This window comes from Asterias amurensis, chromosome 5, assembly GCF_032118995.1.
Source record: "Asterias amurensis chromosome 5, ASM3211899v1".
NCBI classification, from domain to species: domain Eukaryota; kingdom Metazoa; phylum Echinodermata; class Asteroidea; order Forcipulatida; family Asteriidae; genus Asterias; species Asterias amurensis.
This window is the reverse complement of record NC_092652.1, coordinates 17,616,869-17,641,228: the sequence shown is the minus strand read 5'-3', so window position 1 is coordinate 17,641,228 and position 24,360 is coordinate 17,616,869. Positions and strand designations below refer to the sequence as shown.

General features: G+C 38.0%; 1 protein-coding gene across 1 annotated transcript in view; it reads left to right on the top strand.

The window, feature by feature from the left end:
• Positions 1 to 12,507: 12,507 nt before the first annotated feature.
• The window catches only part of LOC139937872 (dual 3',5'-cyclic-AMP and -GMP phosphodiesterase 11A-like), a 115,278-nt gene continuing 103,425 nt past the window's right edge, over positions 12,508 to 24,360 (top strand). The window contains exon 1 of the mRNA XM_071933244.1: positions 12,508 to 13,680. Coding sequence (XP_071789345.1) covers positions 12,646 to 13,680 — 1,035 coding nt within the window. The 5' untranslated portion in view covers positions 12,508 to 12,645. The remainder of the gene's footprint in view (positions 13,681 to 24,360) is intronic.

Here is a 24,360-nt window from a genome sequence, read left to right as displayed (position 1 = left end):
TGTTGATTGTAGCTAAAGGCACTGGACACGTTTAGTAGTTGTCAAAGACCATTTTTATCGCTTGGTGTGTCCGAACATAATATAATAATAATAAACAACGCTTATAAAGCGCCTTAAATCCATGACTGGACCCCAAGGCGCTGTACACATTAAAAATAGCTGCAAACAAGAGCAAAAAAAAACCCAAAGAGCATAAAAGATTTCTAAAAATATGATCCACAAAATGGACCAGCCAATAGTTAAAACCACAAACCTCGAAAAATATGTATCAAATATTAACTCTTTACAAATTTGGACTCAATTTGTCATCGAAGATGCGAGAGAATAGTGTAAGAAAAAACACCCTTGTTGCTGAAATTTGTGTACTTTGTCAGATGCCTAAAAGGGCTTCAGGCCTGAAGTCTTTTTAATATACGGGTTAGAAATTGCCTATTTTTCAAAAACTTCGTTACTTTAGATGGAGCCGTTTTCTCACAATGTTTAGTACTTCAGTTTTCCTTTGCTCGCTACAAAGTTTACGTTATGATTGGTGAATTGTCAATGAATAAATAATTTAAATAAATAATTTAATTTATTTTTGTTTAGATATTATTATTACACGTATTTAGGCCTTTTTCCGTTGGGTTGTAAGCGAGCGGCTTGTCAAAAATACAATAAAATAATTGTAAAACAAAAATATACAAACGATTTTGTTTTTCTTCAATATTTAATCCATTGTTTCCACCAAAGAAACTGCTTGAGTCATCTTGTGATAATTGACAGATTTGAGTGTTAGTGGCCCTGTTAACAAACTACCTTGTATTTTATAAGCCCCCACTGTCTGGGCACAAATGTAGTCATGGAGTCTCTAGACTTCATTTGTTTCGTTTCAAAATATTAATGCCATCTTTAGCCGGCTTTGGTGTCGCTTACGAAAACATCGAGCTGTCGGTTCAACCCTCCTGGCGATACCCGCCTGGGAATCGCACACCTCGTTAGAATGTTTACTTTCAAAATAACCTAAATGGTCTTGATATCAAGTTAGGATTGCCAAGGGAAAACGGCGAAGCTTATAAAGAAAAATATTGTTTTAATATAGTGATCTGATTACGAGAAGATCATGCTTGAATTTATGAATTGGGCAATGTTTTGAAGAATAATTGTTGTTTGTAAAACTCGAATCTTTAAAGGAAAGTTAGACGTTTTGGAAACCACACCAAAATGAAATGGCTATAAAAACCTTATAAAAAGTACAACGGCTTTTGTATAAAGCCTGTATTTAGAATACATCAAACGAAGTAGTTATGAAAAATTTATAACTTTACCCCCTAAAATGTGAATCTGTCAAATGACGGATTAGTCTTCCTGCGTGGACATATTCAATCCAGTAATATCTCAAAAAACAATACAGACCTTAGTTTGAACTGATGCGAACTTTTCGTTGCGAACATCTGACGTCATAAGTCGTTTCGCAATCGCACTTGCAGGAAGTATGAACCGGGCTTTACACGCGAAAGCGAATGCGAAATTGATGTTGGTGACCCTACAACCGGTACACGCCGTTTTTCTAACTATGACGAAATAAAATTCGCTTCGCTTTCACTTTGGCGTGAATTGAACCAGGCTATACCCGAATACATGAATCTTAAATTATTATTATTAATCGATTGTTAATACAAGGGCCCTAGTTCTACGGCAGCATAAACAACTTTGACAACAGAAAATGTGCCTTGGTCGAAGTAACAAGCCCCATGCACACTAAACCTGCAGACTAAGCTACAGTTGTAGATTATTATCATCAGTTATACTGAGCACGTTTTCTCTCCTCTGTATTCCCGTTCAAGGTCTTCGGGAAAGGAAAACAGAGAAGAGGCTGGGACCCGACCTGGTTTATTATAGATCAACCACTTCAAGAAACCCAGGTACCGCACCGAAGGATGAGAGGGTGACGGGTGCGCCGGGAGGGCTGCCTGCCTGCTGGAATATTAAAGGTAAAGTGTAGGGTCCGTGAGCAGTGAAAAAAAAATACTACAATTGAAGATGGCAACGGGTGGCCGTAAGAGTGTGGTTTGTAAGAATTTTAAAGGTGCAGTCTGGACATTCTTGAATTCTGGACAAAACTTAAACATCTCGTTGCTTGGTTTGTGTTGGCTTTTCCCAACATACTATTGTTGTGCAATTTATTCTTTTTTCTAAAGAATTTCCAGTTGGGTTCAGGTTGGACAAATACTTCTCTTGTGGGGTACATTGTTCAATTGTCTACAATGACCCCACACGGGGGCTCCCGTAAGCTCATTATTATGTCTACGCATTTAAACCGAGGACTCGGTTTATTTCGTGTACAAAACCAATGGGGACGTCGTTAAACAAAACATGGGATGTCCTCGGTTTACATCATTTCCAAACTTGTGATTGTGGGTGCGTTAAAATAACTCAACATCAGTTAAATTGTTGAATTTAAGTTTAGAAACATGACGTTATGCTGATACCCTAAATGACATGATACAACCAAACGGGATGCCGGACGGTTCTAAATATTCTTCTTCGTAAAGAAATATTCCACGACGACTTTAAAGATATTATCCATAGTAATGAATGTGCTTAGAGGACGCACTTGTTAACGGGCTTCAATTCACAAATATATATTTCCATTAAAATGATAAAACTATTATATCTTCTTACGTAATGAACTTTTTTTAACCACTAGCATAAGTGATGTTAGTTCGATCTCAAGATCTTATATTTGTTACTTCATATCGAGAATCTTATCTTAATTTGAAATATATTATGCGCGATGATTAATGTAATGTAGTGTCATAAAACCTTTGGGTTGCAAACTTTATCTTAAATTGACCTTGTTTACGGTTGCAACATGACGGTTCAACAATGGATAGGAAATCACCTTTCCATTTTGTAGATAAAACTGTTGATCATCCTGGTATTAACCGGAGACTTCAGGCAACAACCGTCAAATGCAGTCTATTCTCAAGGGTGAAGTCTTTTGGAGAAGAGGTCTTAAGAATGTACAGCCATTATTTTCTGTTTCTTTGATGTATCGTCAATTTCGATAAGAGGAGGTGTGTGCACTGACCGTTGATTATTGTGATCCATCATGTCTGTGCTTATAGATCTGAACCCGAACTTTCCCCCGTCAACTCTTGTGATTAGTATCAATATTTTAAGGTTGGGCGTTGTCTTTATACAGTGTTGTGTTGCTCTAGCTGTTGTATGTTAAATTTGAATCGGGGATGGAGAATATTATTAGTTTTTAACCTTACACATGATGACCTTGCACCGATCGGATGTGTATTAAAGGCAGTGGACACTATTCGTAATTATCCGGAATAATTAGTATCATAAACCTTTCTAGACTACGAGTAGTTGGGAGAGGTTGATAGTACAAAACATTGTGAGAAACAACTCCCTCTGGAGTGACGTAGTTTTCGAGAAAGAAGTAATTTTCCACGAATTTGACTTCGAGACCTCAAGTTTAGAAATTAAGGTCTCGAAATCAAGCATCTGAAAGCACACAACTTTGTGTGACCGGTTTTTTTTTCTTTCATTAATATCTCGCAACTTTGACAACCGATTCAGCTCAAATTTTCACAGGTTGTTATTTCATGCCTATGTTGAGATACACCAAGTGAGAAGACTAATCTTTGACATTTACCAATAGTATCCACTGTCTTTAAAGGCCGTAAGACTATTGGTAATTACTCAAAATAACTATTGGCATAAAAACTTACTTGGTAACAAACAAGTGGGAGAGGTTGGTGGTATAAAACATTGTGAGAAACGGCTCTCTCTGAAGTAACGTAGTTTTCGAGAAAGAAGTAATTTTCTACGAATTTGATTTCGAGACCTCAGATTTAGAACTTGAGGTCTCGAAATCAAGCATCTGAAAGCACATAACTGCTTGTGACAAGGTTTTTTTCCTTTCATTATTATCTTGCAACTTCGACGACCGATTGAGCTCAAATTTGCACAGGATTGTTTATTTTATGCATAATGTTGAGATACACCAAGTGAGAAGACTGGTCTTTGACAAATACCAATAGTGTTCATTGTCTTTAAGCACTCTATGCTCAGTAAATTCCTGGTTTCTGTAACACATAACATCCACAGGCAAATCAGTTGGGAGGTATTGGAACCTAGGACCTTTGCATTGCTAAAATATGTCTTGACCACTAGAACACCGAGCTAGAGGGGCTAGGGCAGTTCGAATCCTATGTGCTAGCAGCGAATGCCGCAACGAAGTTAGACTTCTTAATTTTGCATCGGAGATAAAGAATATTTACCCTTCCATCGATGTGTATTAAACACTGTATGCTCAGTCATTTCATGGGTTCTGTGGAACAATTTCACAAATAGCTCGGATGGGATTCAAAACAACGACCTTTGAATTGCTACATAAAAGATGTCTCGTTGTTTTTTTTTTTATTGTTTACTTGTTTGTGCTTTTTTTTACGCAAGCTTTTTGTTATTTTGTTTGTTATTTTGTTTGTTATTTTGTTTGTTTGCTCCTTTTTGTTTTAGCTTGTTTTTACGCAAACTTTTTGTCCTCTGTTAGGCATCATCCCCTTTAAAATCGGAGATGTTTTCATGAAAATTCATGGCAGATCCAGTTGAGAGCCTAACCTGCCGTCTGACGGTGGGGCATCTTGAGTTTATTGGCCAAAAAAAAAGTAGCTGGCAGCAAGAAGACTAGATATCAAGGTAAAACCATAAATACGAGGTACGTAGGGCCTGACTGAAAGGTCAATGGTGAATTCTGAGAGGCTTGGGGAATCGCGTCATAGCTACGGCGAGTATGCACATTAAGGGAATGGAATAATATTGGGGACAAAAACATTCATAGGGAGATCCATATTTCAGGCAAAAATCTTTATTTGGGTTGGGTGAGGGAAAACACAGTAAAGAGCATGAGGCTTTGCATTTTTATATGTTGTGTGAAAATCTTACAGACCTGCTGCTTGAACGAACGAAAATGTCAAGTCGTAAACTTTGCTGGATTTCATTTAAAATGTTCTCAATGATTAAGGAAATCTAGTACTATGATTATAATTAGATTTTAATTGTGCAAAAAAAAACAATAATTTCGAATACCCTTATCCAGCGCTTTTCTAAGAGCTCAGTTTCTGCTATCACTCTTAAAACGTCATTGTTGGGAGTTCCAATTAATTTGTAAAGCCGCTTTGTTACAGCGTCGGGGTATAACAAAGCAAACTCACCAAAATGACGTCAGCGGCATTGTCCTTTGACGTGCGCCGTCAACGGCAGAAGTGTTTTAAGTTTCTCAAATTTTTAGGTTTGGGGCCTGATTTTGTTGTCGATAACTGCGAAAAAAATGGTGAACAGACAGGTGCATTATTAACAAGTTATAATGCCATCTCATTTAAAAAAAGTCGCTCAGGTAGCTGTTTAAATATTGAGTCAGGGGTGGCACAGCGTGGCATTATCATATTGTGTTTGTCTTCTCGTTTTGTCTTCTAAAAAGAGGGTGGCACAGTTGACCTTATTTCACATTACGCATCCGAAATACCACTGGGTTTCCTCATCCTATCCACATCCTATCAGCATCTTATTGGAAACGAGATGTCAATGCGAAAGCACATGCAGCGCAACACTAATAAGATTTCAAATTCAAATGTGTCTGATAACATTATTTAGTTCAGGCGAGTGGTGCTGTTGGGGGGTGGGGAGGTGGCAACAAGATGGAGTCAAACCAACTTGAAATGTCTTGGAACTGTCTTATTAATGCAACTCTCTTTATAGTTGGAACTGTCTTTGAATTACTACTGGAGCTGTCTTAATTCGGCAATTGTCTCATTAAACAAAAAAATACTTACCACATTGTGTTTGTTGATTTAGGTTTAACTGCAAATGTCTTTACTGCGCCTGTCGTATTGCTACAGTCGTCTTTACAACAGTTGTCTTACTACTGCATCTGGAACTGTCTCAGTACTGTATCTCTCTTTACTGGAACTGTCTTGGGACTGTCTTAATGCTGCAACTGTTTTATCGCTGCAACTGATTCAACAAAACAAATTGACTTCAAAAGTTGTACATTGTTGTTATTATGACATTCTCATATAGTTTGTATTCTTTGTTTTCATTTGTGTTACTGGCAAGGCAATGTGGCAGAAGATGTTTTTTTCCCCTCGAGTCATTTTGTTACATGAGTTATGTCTATTTATTGAGTTGAATGGACTATTCGCTGCTCTGCTGTAACATGCTGCGATGCTTAAAAGCCACAATGTGAAGCAACGTGCGTGATACCACAGTTACGTTTCAATGTTCATCATCTTCAAAATTGATTAGAAAAACATGGCGAACATTGAACCTTTGTGATGATAATAATAAACATTGTGTCATTGCTTTCTTAAAGGGAAGGTGCGCACGTTTGGTAATTGTTAAAGACCAGTCTTCTCACTTGGGTGTATTCCATCATAACCATAAAGAATAAAAGACTTCTAGCTAGAAGTCTTTTATTATTTTAGTGAGAAAATACCTCTTTCTCAAAAACTACGTTATTTCAGAGGGAGTCATTTCCCACCATGTTTAATACTATCAACAGCTCTCCAGTGCTCGTTACCAAGTCAGTATTTAAGTTAATATTTGTTTTGAGTAATTACCAAACGTGTACCTTCCCTTTAAACAATTAAAATAGTATAAAGGAAAGCAAATATTTATTTGGAGTCTGAAACGAGCGACATCAAACGTCTGTTTGCCGCTAAGTCAATGTTGTTTTATGTATTGACACAAAGGCACTGGACACTAGTGGTGATTACTCAAAAAATTGTAAACATAAAAATTACTTGGATTCGAGCAATGGAGAGCTGTCGATACCATCAACATGGTGAGAAACGGCTCCCTCTGAAGTAATTTCTTTCTAAATTATTAAAATTGAATTCGAGACCTCAGTGTAGGTCTCGACTTCATGCATCTATTATTCTTCCATTATTCTTTTGCAACTTCGACGACCCATTGGGTTCAAATTTTCACAGCTTTGTTATTTTAAGCATACGTTGAGATACACCGAGTGAGAAGACTGACTGGTACTTGACAATTTCCTAAGGTGATCAGTGCCGTAAAGCAAAAAGCTATTAATAATCAAATGAAACAACATTGTTACTTTTCAAAACATGTTCATCTTGTTCGCCCTGTCCAAGGCCAGGGAACAATGTTGTTTGCGCGAAAACAAAAGCAATTATCGACACCTTTTTTTAATTATAAGAACAATCCAAGGATAGTCCAACACAAACTGCAACCAATAATTATTTTTTTATTTACGCATCGTTTGACGTGTGAAAGACCTCGAGTTGACACATGGTATAACTACTAGCCGGTGTGAACGGGAAATGATTTTGTTCTGTTTTGTGCTGGTATCCTCCTCGCAGCGACAATCCAACATTTAATATGAGAGTCCTTTATTGATAAATGTAGGACGCTTGGAACACTATGTATAGCGATTGTTTACAGCAAAGCTCAAAAATTTAATATGAGAGTCCTCCATTGATAAACATAGGACGCTTTGAACACTTTGCAGCGACGCTACAACATTATCATGAAAGTCCTATATTGATAACTATCGGACGATATGAACACTTCGCAGCGACGCTCCAACATTAATATGAGAGTCCTATATTGATAAATATAGGACGTTTGCAACACTGTGTATCGATACTTTACAGCGTCGATTCAAAAATCCATTCGAAACAAGGTCGGTTCACTACGAACAAGGTTGGGTGTCTGCCTGGAGTCAGCCATATTGTTTTGAAGAGAGTTTTATCATTTTTTGAGTGAGTTGGGGAGTTTCCGTATCAATTTGGTGTTTCCTTGGAAAATTTCAATTGTCAAAATGTGTTCATGTTACATAAAACAAGTGTTGAACGCATTTAACTCGTACATTGTATCATAAAATCCTCGGCGATTTTTGTCTTCTTTTGGTATTTTTACTCGGCTTCGCCACATAACATTGAATAGTCCAGATTTTCACACCATGATTAGATTCTAAGCAACAATAAACCCATAAAAGTCCAATAATTGTATATCAATTTTTGAAAGGTATGGTCCAGCAAAGGTCTCGTGGGAGGTTTTTTTTTTTTTTTTTTTTTTTAATAACGTGTACCAGATAGAAGGACAATGGTTTCACACAAAGTCATAATTATGTTGATATTATGAATTATTTATCGCAATTAATTGTATTGTGGTAAGTGGCCCCCTGTGCCCGGATGAACGTGTATTATGAGTGTGACCAAGTTAATAATAATATTTTGAAATATGGCTCCAATTGGAAACGTGAAGGTTTGAACAAAGTCCTCGTGTGTGTGTTTTTTTTTTTGTGTGTTTTTTTCTTCTTGTTGTCACGGTGTGAGTGTGTGCTTTTTAAAGGCAGTGGACAGTATTGGTTATTGTCAAAGACCGGTGTTCTCACTTAATGTATCTCAACATATGCATAAAGTAACAAACCTGTGAAAATTTGAGCTCGATTGGTCGTCGGAGTTGCGAGATAACTATGAAAGAAAAAAACACCCTTGTCACACGAAGTTGTGTGCTTTTAGATGGTTGAATTCGAGACCTCAAATTCTAAATTTGAGGTCTTGAAATCAAATTCGCGGAAAATTACTCATTTCTCGAAAACTACATTACTTCAGAGGGAGCCGTTTCTCACAATGTTTTATGCTATCAACCTCTTCCCATTACTCATAATCAAGAAAGGTTTTATGATCATAATTATTTTGAGTAATTACCAATAGTGTCCTCTGCCTTTAAGCAGATAATTGAATCATTTGTATTGATAGGTTGTATGTCAATTAAAGGTTCACTATACTCTGAAGCGAATGTATACTTTTATAAATCACTTTTAAAAGCAAAAAATTACTGTAAAAATTGATAGCTTAAAGCATTCGAGAATGGTTTCACTTAAAAGTAATGGATTTAACTAAAAAAATCATTGACTTCGCTGCAGATTTTCGGCTATATCTATAATTAAAAAAAAAACCGACCACCCTTTGAAATGAAATGTTTACAGGTTAGTTTGATTGTATTAACTACATTGATTAAGGATTGAAACACAACGTACAAAACAAATGAATACACACATTTACATACACAAAAAAACAAAAGTCTATAATAAGGGCAATTTCATTGACCTCGACGAACCTTCGGAATAATTATGCACACTTGACTCGAACGCAATCTTGTGCCGGATGGTGATTGCTGTTAGTGGAATAGGGTGAACTCTCAGAGGTAATTACGCTGATGTGTTTCCCTTAGAGGTGGAAAGGGACACTAGATGGGATGGATCCAATATACATAGAAACCAAGAATATCATTAAACCTGTAGCCCCGGCCGGTAATTCGTGGCTCGATTTTTTGTTTTTCTCGACACTGTCCACAAAGAAATAGATACTGATAAAACATTCCTTTATTGAAGGCACTGAACGTTTTTTGTAAATATTGTCAAAGACCATAACTCTCACTTGGTGTATCCGACATAATAAATCCGTGTACAAATTGACTCACTTTGTCATCGAAATTACAAGAAAAATAATGAAATTAAAAACACCCTGCCGCACAATAGTGTGTGCTTTAAAATGCCTACCTAATTTTTGACAAATTTTGAGTGGGGAAGTTACATCTTTCTCAAAACTACGTAACTATGTAAACTATGTTTCTCACAATGTTTATACCATCAACAGCTCTCCATTGCTCGTCAGTTACCATGTAAGTTTTTATGCTTACAACTTATACGTTGAGTATCTAACCCTTTATATCCAGTTCCTTTCAAGGGAATTGGGTTTGGTAATCACTTTTAAAGCCATTGGACCCTTTCGGTTCAGAAAAAAAAAAAAGTTCACAGATTTACAAATAACTTACAGGGTTAACAGAAGGTAGTGGTGAAAGACTTCTCTTGAAATATTATTCCATGAAATGCTTTACTTTTTGAGAAAACAGCAAAAAGATATAAATTCTCGTTAACGAGAATGACGGATTTATTTTAAACACATGTCATGACACGGCGAAACGCGCGGAAACCATGGGTGGGTTTTCCCGTTATTTTCTCCCGACTCCGATGAGGGATTGAGGCTAAATTTTCACAGGTTTGTTATTTTATATAGAAGTTGTGGTACACGAAGTGTGGGCATGGACAATATTGTTTGAGGGTCCAAGGGCTTTAAATTAATGGTCATAAATACTTTTGGTTGGAAGCCTGCAACGGCTTTCGATAGTATAAAGTATGTTTAAAAACATTTCACTTCGAAGTAATGTGGTTATGGAATAAAAAGAAATATCAGTTGTTACGCCCCAACATTTGAATCTGAGAAAATTGCAAATTCGATGACCAATTGAGCTCCAGTTTTCACAGGTTTGTTTTAGTATGCATGTGTTGGAAAACACCTGGTGGGAATGCTGGTCTTTGACAAAATTACCAAACGTGTCTAGCCTTTAAATGCGTCAATCTTTCTCAAACAGAACGGTATAATCATCTTGTAGTATAATATACACCGTGGTAAGGACTACGCGCCACCATTGTCTTAAGAAGTATAGTTGAGTCCGTGTTATTGTATCCTGCTCGATAAATATTGAATAAATTATGGTAATTTATTTGCCTACATTGTTCATGGCAAACAAACAACAACAACAACCCCAACAACAACAACAACAACATCTTACAGGTTAAAACCGTGTTATTGAATTAGGCTCAATAAATATTGAATAAATTATGGTAATTTATTTGCTTACATTTTTCGAAATACATAGTTAATTTGTCACCGCGGGACTTTGCCCGGTTGCTATTATGTCTACTTCAATATGAAGGTTGGAAATGAGTGGAATTTTAAGCTATGCATTTGTGCCGTGTTAAAAGAAAAGGTCACCAAAACATTATAACTGCAAATGAAAATCAGTTAATATTTTGATTGTACGTAAAGCTATTCACACGTCCAGTAGCAATTATTGTATGGTCTAATTTGGCGTTGTTATAAGCAATGTATTTTACCACATACTTGTTTGGTACTCTGTAATGTTTGCAGCTCGGAAGCCTATTTTAAAATCATTACACAGTACATGGTTGTCCTTGTATCTTGTATCAGAATTAATTAAAATTATGTATTATGCATTCTATTTTAACACCGCAAAAGGGATGTCAAATCTCTCTTTTTATAACGTGGACAATGAAAATCATTGAAGTGAATTGATTACAATTTAATTATTTCACGCTCTCTCCATGCCAGTCTTGAAGATTGAATTTCACAAGAACTACTCTATATGGACACCCCCCCCCCCCCATATAATCATGATATTATTACTTTTATTATGTATGTGTCACGATAAACACATACATATAATACATTTCTTGGCTGTCTTTTTTAAATGAGCTACATTCTGGTATGTTAAATACCCTTTTTGTCATGACGTCATCTGATCCCCAGAATGAATACTCCGGGGGACACCCACTTTGCCAAAAGTACAGTGCAAATTAATGTACTTTGAAAACGGTTCATGTGCAGAAATCGCTACGCTGACTTGGGAATACGCCACCGGTTAAAATGCAATGACCCGCATTTTTGCTCTGTTTACAGGCCATATAATTTACCATAGGCTGGTTCATGCAACAGATGGTAACAGTCAGCACCCAACCATGCTAGCTAACATGGAGACTCTGTTGAGCTTGCCCCCCCCCCCCCTTCATCCCACCCTAATTTAACAAACAAGAGACAAAACAACATAAAGACATCCCCTGTAGGTATTTGTTTTAAAATCGTGTCCTGATGAAATCTCGTGGCTTAACGTAAGCCTTCCCGCGAGATTTGGTATCGAGAGGGAAAATACTAAAACGCCAGAATATATATAGAGAGAGAGGGGAGGCGGGCTGCTGATTGGTCAGCGCAGTACGTGTTATTACGGACAGCGTGAGTGTGTGATCACTCGGAATCAGTGCTACGCCACACACACACAGCGAGCTGGCGTCGCATGCTTTACAATCACTCACCGGCTTGACTATCCCTTGCGTGTATTTTGCTCTCTCTTCTTCGGTCACTTCGGACCACTATTCAATCCTGGATGCGGAGCCGTAATGGACTGAGCTGAAAGGACGACGAGAGGGAGCGAGAAAGAGTTGGCAGTATACGGGCGTGGTGACGCTATGAGCCCCGTCCACTTGGGAGACAGAAATACGCTGTACACCACGTCATCGTTGACGGGTATACACATGCATCCTGTGGATAGCCGGCCTTAGGGCAGCAAGCACGCAACATTATCATTCGGGACAGTAGTAGCTTGCTCGCTCGCACGTACACATATGCCACTGACAACCCCACCTACCGTCAACTGTGATGATATTGGCTTATTCCTCAGGATGAGGCAACATCAGCAAGTCTACTGTGGTCATTATGCCCAGCTCTGTGCACTCGGAAATCCTTCGTCCTACTAGCCCATAAATTGGCTCTCCATAAATTTCGGATATTATTATAGAATATTGGTGTGTTGTTGGAGCAGACTGGTTGTGGATTTCATTGTGGATTTCATTGTGATCATCTACCTATGAAGGAGTTCGTAACTTCAAGATTGCTGATTGGTTTGGGATATTTTTTCCCGCCCAAATAAAAGTATCCTCTCCGTTTGTTTGTTCCATTCGCCTGTTTGGATTTGTTGTCTTTGATGAGCGCGTACCGCTGCCGCGACGTGCCGGTTCGTTTGCTACGTTCAGCGTGGTCGGGTTTATTGTGGTTTGTCTATGGTGCTCAACAGGAGGCTCCGGAATCCGTCATGTCGGCTGCACCCAGCTCCAACCAGGTCGAGGACTGGCTTCAGGCCAACCAGGAATGGTTCGAGGATTACTTCCTGAAATACGGATCCAAGAAGCTAGTTCAGAAGTGGATCGAGAACCACAAGAGCGAAGTGGTCGGGACGGGTCTGAATAATGTGAGTCTGAAACCGGTGTCCCCGTCAAACCAGCGACGGGTTACGTACGCTCAGCTCACCCGCAGCAAGAGCCGAACGAACTCCCAAGGGGACGAGAAATCGGATAATAATAACTCCACCACTCCCGAGGAGGTCGCCCCGATCCGGCCCCGGTCCGGCTCCCGGCAGTACCTCAGACAGGACTTCGCCAAGGCGAGGTCCAGAACGTTGTTCAATACGTGGGCGTCGCCGTCCAGTCCCGGCATGGACAATAAGGACCAGGACAACGACGGAGGGCCGATCTCTCCCCGGGACCCGGCTAACTGTAGACGGGGCCAGCTGCGACGAGCTTCCACAGTGCCCCCTGAGAGACACTCCATCAGTATGCTGAGTCTGCTCTTAGAGCCCAAGGTGCGACTGCCGCACCGGACCAGCATCACCAACGAGGCCAAGCTGCAGCTCCGCTCCACCGATGAGCGAGAGTTCTTCCTGACCCTGGTCAAGGATATCTCCCACGACCTCGATCTGGACAGTCTCCGGGATAAGATAGCCACCAATGTTAGCATCTTGGTCAACAGTGAGAGGTCTTCTCTGTTCCTCTTGGAAGGACCTAAGGGACGGGAAGTGCTTGCCTGTAAACAACACAGATTGGGATTTGAGAGGGACGGGAATTATTTTGGAGGTAAATCCGTACCCTGGCAAGAAGCGGGAATTACTCTGTCTCTTGGTGAGGGGTTTGTTGGTCGAGTTGCGGAGACTGGGCAGGCTCTGCGGATCGATTCCCCGGCTGAGGTAAGTTACCATTCATCTCTATCTCATGACATCAAAACTGGTGCTTTAAAGGCCCAGGACACGATTTGTAATTACTCAACATAATTTTTAGCTTAAAAGCTTACTTGGTAAAGAGCAATGTTCAGCTGTTGATAGTAGAACATTGTGAGAAACGGCTCCCTCTGAGGTAATGTTTTTTTGGAGGAAGAGGTAACGTCTCGCTGAAGTTTTTAACAGGCATCTGAGAGCACACTAATGTGTGCAACAAGGGTTTTCTTTCATTGTTCTTTTGCAACCTTGAAACCAATTGGGCTTGAAATTTTGCAGGTTTGTTATTTTATACATATGTTGGGATACACCAAGTGAGAATACTGGTCTCTGACAATTACCAAAGGTGTCCAATGCCTTTAAAGACACTGGACACTTGAGCTCCATTGGTTGTCGAAGTAGCGAGATAATGAAACAAAAAAACACCATGCTACACGAAGTTGTGTGCTTTCAGATGCTTGATTTCTAAGACTCAGATTAAGAATTTGGGGTCTCAAAATCAAATTCGTGGAAAATTACATCTTTCTCGATAATTACATAAGAGGGAGCCGTTTCTCACAATGTTTTATACTGCCACCCTCTCCCCATCACTCGTTACCAAGAAAGGTTTTATGCTAATAACTATTTTGATTAGATACCAATTGTGTCCACTGCTTTTAATGGAGAAATTTATACGTATTGATCCATGCATGGCTTTATACATTTTTTAACCAATCGATCGAAATATTTAAGTCTGATTTCTGATGATTTCCCTCTCTTGGAAAAACTTTTAAAAATTGAGATTAAATAACCTCAAAGGTCTTATGAGACCTACGTTTGTCAGGTATGTTGGCCTTTGTACTCGATGAAATTATTCCTGTTTCCCCCGAAGGGCCAAACAATCATGCGTGGTTTATGTAAGCATCTGCATCTGTAATTATGTATTTATAATATACATATTATTACTTAACTCGATGTTCATCTGGCCTTCAGGTTCAATTCTTAATTGTCAATTGTCGCCGTCGTAGATAATACAGCACTATTCCCAATCCAATTAGAGGAACAGACAGTCATAATTCTGGCATAATTATTCAGATTATACCACATTGTCGCAAACAAAACATCTAGTCAACTCGCAGAGAAGACTTTTGTGATGACAAGTCTGCAATATTTGAAAGATGCTCCTTTTTCAGGGTGCTTTTGGTTTTTTTTTTTTTTTTTTTTTTTTTAACCCCGATGTTCCATTTATATTAAACGGTCACCAAAAATCCACAACAAAGTCAGTTTGCAGAGAAGACTTTTGTGGTGAAAAACACGCAAGGATTTAACGATTTTCAGTTTCGATTTTGTCTTTATTATTGATATATTATGACCCCAATATTCCATTTTCAGGCATAATGTTAAAATTATATTACCCCGTCGCATAGAAGACTTTTGTGGTGAGAAAAACATCCAATGATCAAAACATGTTCTTTTTTTGTGTGTGTTTTAGATGGACTATAAAACCCCAATTTCCATTACAATTTATCTAACATATATTTTAAAGAGGCCTTTACTATCATTATATTCCGTTAATGGATATTGCATAGCTTCGAGCAATCTCGCCTTTTAATCAGGATAATGCACTGCGAAATGTGTCTGTAAATTTGCCGACTTGCTGACTGCTGTTTTATTAACTAAACAAAAAATCACTAAAATGGCTTTTCATTTCTTTTGTAGATTTTTTGTTATCATGGGAATTGATAAAAAAAAAAACATTCTATAATCATATTAATTCAATTGTGTATCACTACAAATTAGACAAGTAATTAATGACTTCCGTCAAATTATATTGAAAATCATCGGTTGTCGATGTTTTTGCTTTGGCCTAGATCGTTAGAAGCACTGCAATTAGGCACTGCAGTAGGGTCCAGTAAAGTGTCCAGTGCACTGAACACTATTGGTTATTACTCAAAATAAAAATTAGCATTAAAACTAACTTGATACCGAGCAATGGAGAGCTGTTGGTAGTATAAAACATTGCGAGAAACGGCTCCCTCAGAAGTAAACGTAGTTTTTGAGAAAGAGGTAAACAAAATACTTTACTCAAATATTATGGCCGAAGCCTTTGAGGCATATGAAAGCAAACAAATCTGTTTTTGTTTTTTTCTTTCATTATTCTCTTGCAACTTCGATTACCATTTGAGTCAAAATTTCCAAAGATGCGTTTTATAATATACATAATTTTGGGATACAGGTATATTAAATACTAGTCTCTAACAATTACCAATTACGTGTCCAGTGTGCCGTTAAGTCTGTTTGATACTTTTTGATAGGTACCCTCAAAAGGAACTGTCGAGAGCCCGTAGCCCAAGTTCCGCTTACAGCACAAGCCTTGCGCCTATTTTATCACTTCATTTTCACCATCATGCAAGCTTTTCATTTAATTGCACCCCTTACATTTAGCATCGATAATGCATTATCGAATCAATACCAACCGCGGGCCGACTTCCATATCCAATCGACCATATTCCTTAACTCACGTAATTCGATCTAACTACTTTCCTAATAGTATTTTGACAAATGGAACAAATTAAGTTAGCATTTTAAAGCGGAATGAATCGGATTTCAGGTAAATTTTCAGACCTCTATGAATATCTTCTGATACATGATTATGTGGAAAACGCGGAAATCTGTTTAACCTTTGCATCTGCGTTTCACCACACAATGTGAGGTACACACGTGTTCTGATTCACGTCTTACGGGTTAACTTGATCAGGTATCCATTCATTCGAAATCCATTCCGGGTCATAACTGATCCTAATCTGATCCGAATGGGATCAGTCTTACGGATTAACTTGATCAGGTATCCATTCATTCGAAATCCATTCCGGGTCACAACTGATCTTAATCTGATCCGAATGGGATCAGTCTTACGGGTCAACTTGATCAGGTATCCATTAATTTGTTTAACTCTTAAATTATCCAAACTGAGTCGAGACTGATCCAAAACGAGTCACTGACCCAGAAGGATAAAGTTTTTAAAAACCACCAAACAACAAACATAGACTGTTGTATTAATGTGTACTTTACAAAATTATTGCAACCTAGCGTAACTTTGTAAACACACTTGCATTTTGTGATTGTGCCGAACTTACCAAGCGTACAGTCATCATTTCCAACCCGTCAATTCCTACCCAGCCCACTCACCATCTAGAAGAAATTATACGAAACACGCGTACAGCAAGAAATCAAATCTGCTAGTTGTTCAAAATATTTATATGAGGGAGGTTGAATGTCAATGATTTTGTGTTTACTGGGATGGGAGGCAGTGTCCATGCAAAACACGAACACTATAACATATTCATTATTCGGACACCTTTTCTGATCCTGATCTGATCTGATCTGGGTCAACTTGATAAAGTGTCCTGTAATTTGTTTGTATATATTATTTGGATCTGGTCAAAACTCTTGAATAAGACTGATTTAAACTGGGTCAAGTCTGATCCATAGTGGGTCTCTGAGTATGAAGGATCCAGATACCAAGTCAATTTTCTCATGTGGGTTGTTTAATAAGACTGTGGCCTAAAAAGTGGACCCTGTGGAATAATGAGGAATTACAACAGGTGTTTATGTTTTAAAGAGGCAACTTTTGCAGGCAACTCGGATGCCACTAACTGCTGCTGCAGTGTATGCTACAGAGCCACTTAACATGAGTAATTTTGCTAACAGTGTCTTACGATCCAAATAATATATATGAACATTCAAATGTGAACACCTTTTCTTCACGGATAGAGACTGGAACAGGTTGGTTGTAAATTGCTGTGTGACATGGGCCTTACATATTCTATTCATTAATAGCCCATTATCTTACTTTTAAAATTATTTGTTCATCAAGGGAAAGTATGCCTATTGGAGATTGCCTGGAACTGGTTGCATGTATAAAACACCACGTGTGACAAAGGCCTAACAGTTGTTATTCGTGGTTTCTGGGTCAGCTTGAACCGTAAATTGGTCAGACCTCTATGACCAGGTCAATTGAGGAAAACGGCGAGTTCTGATTAGTGCGGGCAATTGTAAAGCTATTCTCAAAATAATTTAAAAAAACTACCAGCAACTTTTGTAATTTCCTGATTATGAAACTGATATCAAAATGATAACGGCGGACTCTTGGATGGTAATGGTATACATTGTATATTAGTTTAGAATATCATCAATTTTCCAGGTTACCAGACAGATAGACATAGTAATTGGTTTCAATTCCTAGTGGTTCCAGCAGACGCCAAAAAAGGATACATAACTCTCCATACTCATGACGCCGAAAAGAAGGAAATCGCTTTTTGTTTCAAATTTTTTCGCTATTATTAGCCTGTCGTCTTATTTTTACAATAATGTTTTAAAGGGAAAGCATACCTTTGTTTTTTGTTTTCCTTCTGGTTGATTACATCATATACAAATGTAGATACACAATGAAATTAACCTGTAGCCACGCAAGAAGAATTATCTAGAATTGGAATACACAATCTAAGAATTGTTCTGCATTTGTTTGGTCCCTTTTTCCAACACCAAAATCTTTGAAAGAGAGCCTTTATTCACTATTAGCCTATCGTCTTACTTTAAAAAAAGAAAACAATTTTAAAGAAAAGTATATCTGTGTTTTTTGGAACTGTGTGGTTGTGTAAATTATATCAAATGTAGGTACCATAATATTAACATGTGGAAATTGCAAAAGTGGTGGCATTTTGTGAGATAGCGCTGGAAATCTGGAGCGGATGTGTCCGCGCAGGAAGAAGTCAAGAATTTGAATATACAATCTCAAAGTGTAAATCCTTACAATGAAATTAACTTGTAGAACGGTTATGTCCACACAGAAATAGTATTCCGTACTTGGAATACTAAATCGGAGAAACGTTTTTGCACTTTTTTTTGGGAATCCCTGTTTCTAAAGCCAAAATCCCTATAAAGAAATCGTTTATCCTATATTGCTAATATTTCTCAACAGCTGCAGTGCTTCGTACCAAACTATTTTATATTCATTAATATTTTGAGTCATTACCAAAGGTATATCTACCCATCAAGTAACATATCTCCCTTGCGGTTTTTAACATTAATTTGATATCTTTAAAATGTGATCAAATATAGATTATTATAGAAACCGCCGATAGTTCGCATCGAACATTGCAAAACAAAGTCTCTTTTTTTTTTTAATTCGTTGTACCATTATTCCTTTGAAAGCAAATTTAATTTACAGCCAACGAATTGCAGTTGCCTTATGCGTAAACCATATGGCACTGTTGATGTTTAATTTCACTGTAAAAATAAACAGATGTAGCGTGTGTTTCTGGTGTGTTTATTTCACTGTAAAAAATAAACAGATGTAGCGTGAGTTTCTGGTGTGTTTGTGAGCTTAGGCAAGAAGTGAGATTGTTGGTACAATCATTGGGTTGCACTTCTTCATATATTATGGAACTGCGAAATTAACAATTGTCACGTTCGCTATAAAGAATGGTAGTAAACATTAATTTACACGGTCGCTTGCAATGGTTACGTCAAGGAGCCAGACGGTCATCCGTGCTTCGCCATAGCAACATAAATTTGAACTTATCTGTTTGTTTGTATACAAATATTGACCACTATTAATTTGTATGGAAGGCATTGAACCACTAAAGTGTATTTACTTGGTGGCAAAACAAAATGTAACACTTTTCATGAAATACAATGCTACCCTTTGTTCTGGATATTTCATTTTATTTATCAAAAAAATGGGTTAAAGCCATTGGACACTTTCGGTAAACAGTATTGCCCAAAGGCCCACACCTCATGTATCACAACTTATGAAATAACAAACCTGTGAAAATTTAGGCTCAATCGGTCATCGGAGTGGGGAGAAAACACGGGGAAACCCACCCTAGTGTCCACACGTTTCGCCGTGTCATGACATGTGTTTACTATAAATCCGTAATTCTCAATGTCGAGAATTGATAATTGTTTCAATGTTTTCTCAAAAAGTAAAGCATTTCATGGAATAATACTTTAAGAGAAGTGTTTTACAATTACCTTCTGTAAACCTTGTAAGTTATTTGTAAATATGTGAACTTTTTTTCTGTTCCGAAAGTGTATAATGGCGTTAAAGATTTGATACTAATATTGGTCAAAATAGGAAGCTGATAATAAGATGCTGTATTTGTTGTGGTAAAATTCCGCCCACACTTTAATGAAACAACCAAGGTTTGCTCCTTACAGCTATGGCATTTGCATATTAGAAAGGTCTGTATGAGTAACTGTAGAAGAACAACCGTTAAGATGGTGCCTTTGGGTAGTTTTATATGTTTTATTATCAAGTTCATGAAATAAACATGAGGACCTTGGGACCTAGACCATGGGCTGGATTAAAAAAAAAATTACATTTCATACTAGTTGCTAAGCTAGGTCACATAAGAGTCTGATTACTTATAATATTAGAAATGAGTAAAAGCTACGTTCTCGCTTGCCGCACTCTAACGTACGGTCTATGTTGAATGCTCAGGTTTTAAGGCAGTGGACACAATTGGTAATTTCTCAAAATAATTATCATCATTAAACCTTACATAATTACGAATAATGGGGAGAGGTTGATAGTACAACTATAAAACATTGTGATAAACAGCTCCCTCTGAAGTGACGTAGTTTTCGAGAAAAAAGAAATTTTCCACGAATTTGATTTCGAGACCTCAAGTTTAGAATTTGAGGTCTCGAAATCAAGCATTTTTCTTCTTTCGTTATTATCTCGCAAATTCGACGACCGATTGAGCTCAAATTTCCACAGGTTTGTTGTTTTATGCATATGTTGAGATACACCATCTGTGAAGACTAGTCTTTGACAATCACCAATAGTGTCCACTGCCTTTAAAAGGGCGTTTGTTTCAAACCCATATACATCATATATTTTGGAGTTCCTTCTACTGCAAAAACAACAACAAATTCCTCTATAGGGTATAAAGAATTGTAATAAAACAACAAATATTAATAACAACTATTCAATAACAATCCTGCTGGTGCAATAGTGTCAGCGGAGCTTTGTTTATTGTACGCAAAAGCTGACCCACATTGGAACAATCGTATACATGTTATATAGGTCAACATAATATGGCAAAACCTTTTATTATCTCCCGGTTGTAATCAAATTGAAGTCAGAATTTTTAGGTTCGTCCCTCGGAGTGGTTTCCGAGTTTTTAATTATAAGTTGTTGTCTTTCTTGTTCTTGTTCGTGTTGCTGTTCTTGATGTTAATATTGTTGTTGCCGTTTAAATGTTGTTGTTTTTCGTTCGTTCTGATTGCTGTTCTTGTTGTGTTGTTGTTGTTGTTGTTGTTGTTGTTGTTGTTGTTGTTGTTGTTGTTGCTGTTGCTGTTGCTGTTGCTGTTGCTGTTGCTGTTGCTGTTGCTGTTGCTGTTGCTGTTGCTGTTGCTGTTGCTGTTGCTGTTGCTGTTGCTGTTGCTGTTGCTGTTGCTGTTGCTGTTGCTGTTGCTGTTGCTGTTGCTGTTGCTGTTGCTGTTGCTGTTGCTGTTGCTGTTGCTGTTGCTGTTGCTGTTGCTGTTGCTGTTGCTGTTGCTGTTGCTGTTGCTGTTGCTGTTGCTGTTGCTGTTGCTGTTGCTGTTGCTGTTGCTGTTGCTGTTGCTGTTGCTGTTGCTGTTGCTGTTGCTGTTGTTGTTGTTGTTGTTGTTGTTGTTGTTGTTGTTGTTGTTGTTGTTGTTGTTGTTGTTGTTGTTGTTGTTGTTGTTGTTGTTGTTCAAGTTGTAGATGTTGTAGTTCTTCTTATTTGTGTTGCTGTTGCTGTTGCTTTTGTGGTGATCCGTTCGTGTCTCCAAAGTAACTATAAGCGGCACATCGTCGTTTTTTGATGACTTGTCACTCATTTTGTCTGCAAATTTGGTATACTCTTATGTGATACAGTTTGCAGAGAATTTGTCAGGCCGTTAATTATTTTGTTGCACATTTCATTGTCAAAAAGCACTCAAATATGTCTTTAAGGCAGTGGACAACGTTGGTCATTACTCAAAATAATTATTTGCACAAAACCTTACTTGATAACGAGTATGGGGATGGTTGTTAGTATATAAAACATTGTGATAAACGGCTCCCTCTGAAGTAACGTATTTTTCGAGAAAGAAGTAATTTTGCACGAATTTGATTTCGAGACCTCAGATTTAGAATTTTGAGGTCTCGAAATCAAGCATCTGAAAGCACGCAACTTCGTGTGACAAGGGTGTTTTTTCTTTCATTATTATCCCGCAACTTCGACGACCAAGTGAGCTCAAATTTACATAGGTTCGTTATTTTGTGCATGTGTTGAGATACATCAAGTGAGAAGACTGGTCTTTGACAAGTACAAATAGTGTCCGGTGTCTTTAATTGAAATAAATATTGGAATAATGAAACAGACTTCCCGATTTCTGCTGTTGAAGGTTGGAGATGAACACCAGTCTCACATACTAGTGAGTAAATTTGGATGTATATAATTGAAACAAAGTTGAAGTGTTTTTTAGCCCTGGTTCCAAGCCATGGGGGCAATGTTACGGTCGTGGTTTCGGTTTTTGTTTCTTCGGGCAGTCTTTTTAGGTGGACGCACAGCCCCGACGGGTAAGCTTGAAATACATTAAGGTGTTTAGATATACGGATCCGATAAATCCGTAGGCAAAGAGTTGGCTAGACTATGCGGCTATACTCCGGAGAGATAAGTGTTTTGCCGTAGCCATGCATGTTTAATTAAGACCTTAATATTCGTTTTTTTATTATTGTGCTGGTTTTGTGTTGAAATGAAATACTTATGTCACATTCATGTTGGCTTACACTGCAAACACGTTGGGCAAATCTGCTGACGCATTTTGTTTGGCAAAGAAGTTTCCTCAATTATTGGTCAAGGATTGCCGGATATAGGCAATCGTTTCTGTTCTTGTGAAAATTTTTGTTTTGCCCCTTTTGTTCTCAATTGTGAAAAACAAAAGTTGGGCATTTTGCTGGGCGAATAAAATCGGCAACCTGAATTCATCATGCAGGTAAAAACTGCTGCACATTTGTTTGTTTTATGCCTACGTGGACCCGTATCGAATCCTGGTCCGGAGCCGCTCACATAGACCTTTTCGCAAATTCCCGCACGCGCGCTTTAGGCGTTGAATTAAATGCACGCTGGTCTAACTAGCGCTCAAGTTTGATCTCTAGCTAGACCACCATGCACCTCATTCAACAGTTAGCGCTTGCGCAATGAGTATTTACGAAAAGGTCAGGGGTCGGTTTAACAAAGCGTTAGGAGACTTGTCTTTGGAGATATTTAAAACGTATGGCTAGTCCTAAGTTAGGACGAGATAGGAGAAGTGAGAAACTCGTCCTAACTCGATAAAGGAGAAGTCTTAACTCTTTGTGAAATCGACCCCCTGGTTGGCAGTGTCTTCGTGATTGTGTGGATATTTTCTCTCAGTGAGGTTTTGCTCACATAACTAAAGACAAGTGCGATTACTCCATCATGTTGTCCGGGCCTAACGGGCTACAGTGTACCTTTTAAGGTCTCTTGGTTTTATAATAAAAAAATAAAATCATAATATGTTACACCATGAATGATTTCCATTTTGTTGTAACGTTCCTCCTCCGGGGGTTCGATGATGATATCGTATGACAAACTCCTTCCCCCGGGACGTCTTTTATACCTCCAGGCGACAGGTTTGAAGTGCGTTCCGCGAATTGCAAAATTTAATTCTAGAATCAAATTGTCGCTGGGTTGACGAACCCACAGGAGGGAAATTAGGAGCAACTCAAAATGACGCAGAATATGCTTCCTTTACCACAGCTTTGCACACATTTCGAATGTTTCATTATTCGTGGACAGGCTAAACAAATCCGTAAGTGTAATCTTCTATTAAAGACAAACGACCAGTCTTTTCACTTGGTGTAGCTCAACATATGCATAAAGTAACAAACCTGTGAAAATTTGAGCTCAATTGGTCGTCGAAGTTGCGAGACAATAATGAAAGAAAAAACACCCGTCACACGAAGTTGTGTGCATTTAGATGCTTGATTTCGAGACCTCAAATTATAAATCTGAGGTCTCGAAATCAAATTCGTGGAAAATTACTTCTTACTCGAAAACTACGTCACCTCAGAGGGAGCCGTTTCTCACAATGTTTTATACCATCAACAGCTGTCCATTAATCATCACCAATTAAGGTTATATGCTAATAACTATTTTGAGTAATAACCAATAGTGTCCACTGCCTTTAAACACCCCCCCCCCCGTCCACTCTGGAAAAATAGTCACTAATATAAGGAATATACATCTGAGAAACGTTAAATGACAGTAACGTTTCTCAGATTCAAATTAGGGGGCCATAAAACTGATTACTTCGAAATAAATTACTTCGAAGTGGAATGTTTGTCGAAATGATTTTTTTACTATCGTCAGCTGCTGTATACTTGAAAGATATTTTAGGCTTTTTACAAAACAATTATTATTGTCGTTCGTTTGAAGAGTGGTTACCAAACGTATATCGTTCCTTTAAAATATCCGTTAACATTTTAAAGACTGTTGTACTCATGTACTTTACAAAATGATTGCAGCTGGCGTATCATGGCGAAAAACACTTACATTTGTACTTTTGATGTGGCCGAAATTACCACGCTTATAGTCACTATTTCCAACCCGTCAATTCCTACCAACTCAAATCGTA